The 976-nt window shown below is 49.8% G+C and overlaps 1 protein-coding gene across 3 annotated transcripts in view; it reads right to left on the reverse strand.

The window, feature by feature from the left end:
- Positions 1 to 976, reverse strand: part of mgat5 (alpha-1,6-mannosylglycoprotein 6-beta-N-acetylglucosaminyltransferase) — a 70,647-nt gene that overhangs the window by 2,915 nt on the left and 66,756 nt on the right. For all 3 annotated transcript variants that reach the window (XR_004327928.1, XR_004327927.1, XM_032506374.1), the window contains exon 17: positions 1 to 615. This exon is cut by the window's left edge. Coding sequence is in view for 1 of the 3 variants with exons in the window: in XM_032506374.1 (XP_032362265.1) it covers positions 417 to 615 (199 nt within the window). In the remaining 2 variants the exon portion in view is untranslated. The remainder of the gene's footprint in view (positions 616 to 976) is intronic.

Below are 976 nucleotides of genomic sequence, written 5' to 3' on the forward strand. Positions count from 1 at the left end.
GCCGTGATGAACCTGAAGACAAACAGGCAGGCGGTCACCGATGTGCAGTACACCAAGGAAGCTGTAGTTTTAAAGACAACTCGCTTTGTTGATTCAAGTAATTTTACACCGCCTCCGGGACTCGCAGCGCCGCCGGTGAACCAGAGGGTTGACGTATGCTCAACTTGGCTGCTTCACCTCCAGCAGCCGGGGAAAACAATAAATATGATGAACATACGCAGTCCTGTGAATGTTTTTCTGCGCAGAAAGCTTCCCACAAAAGTCTGGTTTGTGTGTGTGTGTTTGATTGACAGCTGCATGTCTCTCAAACACACTCGTTGAGCTGCTCCGACTTTGTTAAACGGCATCCAGCCACGCCTGAACACCGCCCAATCCTATGTCAGCCCCCCCCCCTTCCTTCAGCCTGGGTGTTGGTGCTATAGGCAGTCTTTGCACAGCGCCACCTGGCCCTTCATGTAGTCGCGGCAGGGGCAGATGCGTCGCAGCGACTGGTGGGCGCCCGCGCAGCTGAACAGCAGCAGGTCGGACTGGAAGATGCAGTGGTGGCGAGCCTCACTGTAGGCCGGGACCAGCGTGTCTGCGCTCGACTCCACCGTCTGACAGTCCACACCAAACCTGAAGCACAGGAAGAGAGATTTCCTTCAGTTGTTATGCTTAATGACTATTTATTTCTGTTTGAATTAGAGTGAGAAGAAGAGACCGGAGGAGAAGCCAAACACACACTCATTTAAAGTAATGTTCTTCAGCATCAGTTATGAGCATTGACCCATTTATTCCAGGAAATAAATGGGGCCCTCCAGTGGTTTCAACCTAAAGTCACCCCTCAGTGTGACATACTGTTCACATGGATAACCTGAAGTGTGCTGCCACCTAGAGGACACTTTTAAAATAACAACTAGGACAGGGAGAAAGTGTGTTTATCTCTTGACTTATATACTATATATTATTTTGTGTGTGCGTGTGTGTGTGTGTGTGT

This window comes from Etheostoma spectabile, chromosome 24, assembly GCF_008692095.1.
Source record: "Etheostoma spectabile isolate EspeVRDwgs_2016 chromosome 24, UIUC_Espe_1.0, whole genome shotgun sequence".
Taxonomy (NCBI): domain Eukaryota; kingdom Metazoa; phylum Chordata; class Actinopteri; order Perciformes; family Percidae; genus Etheostoma; species Etheostoma spectabile.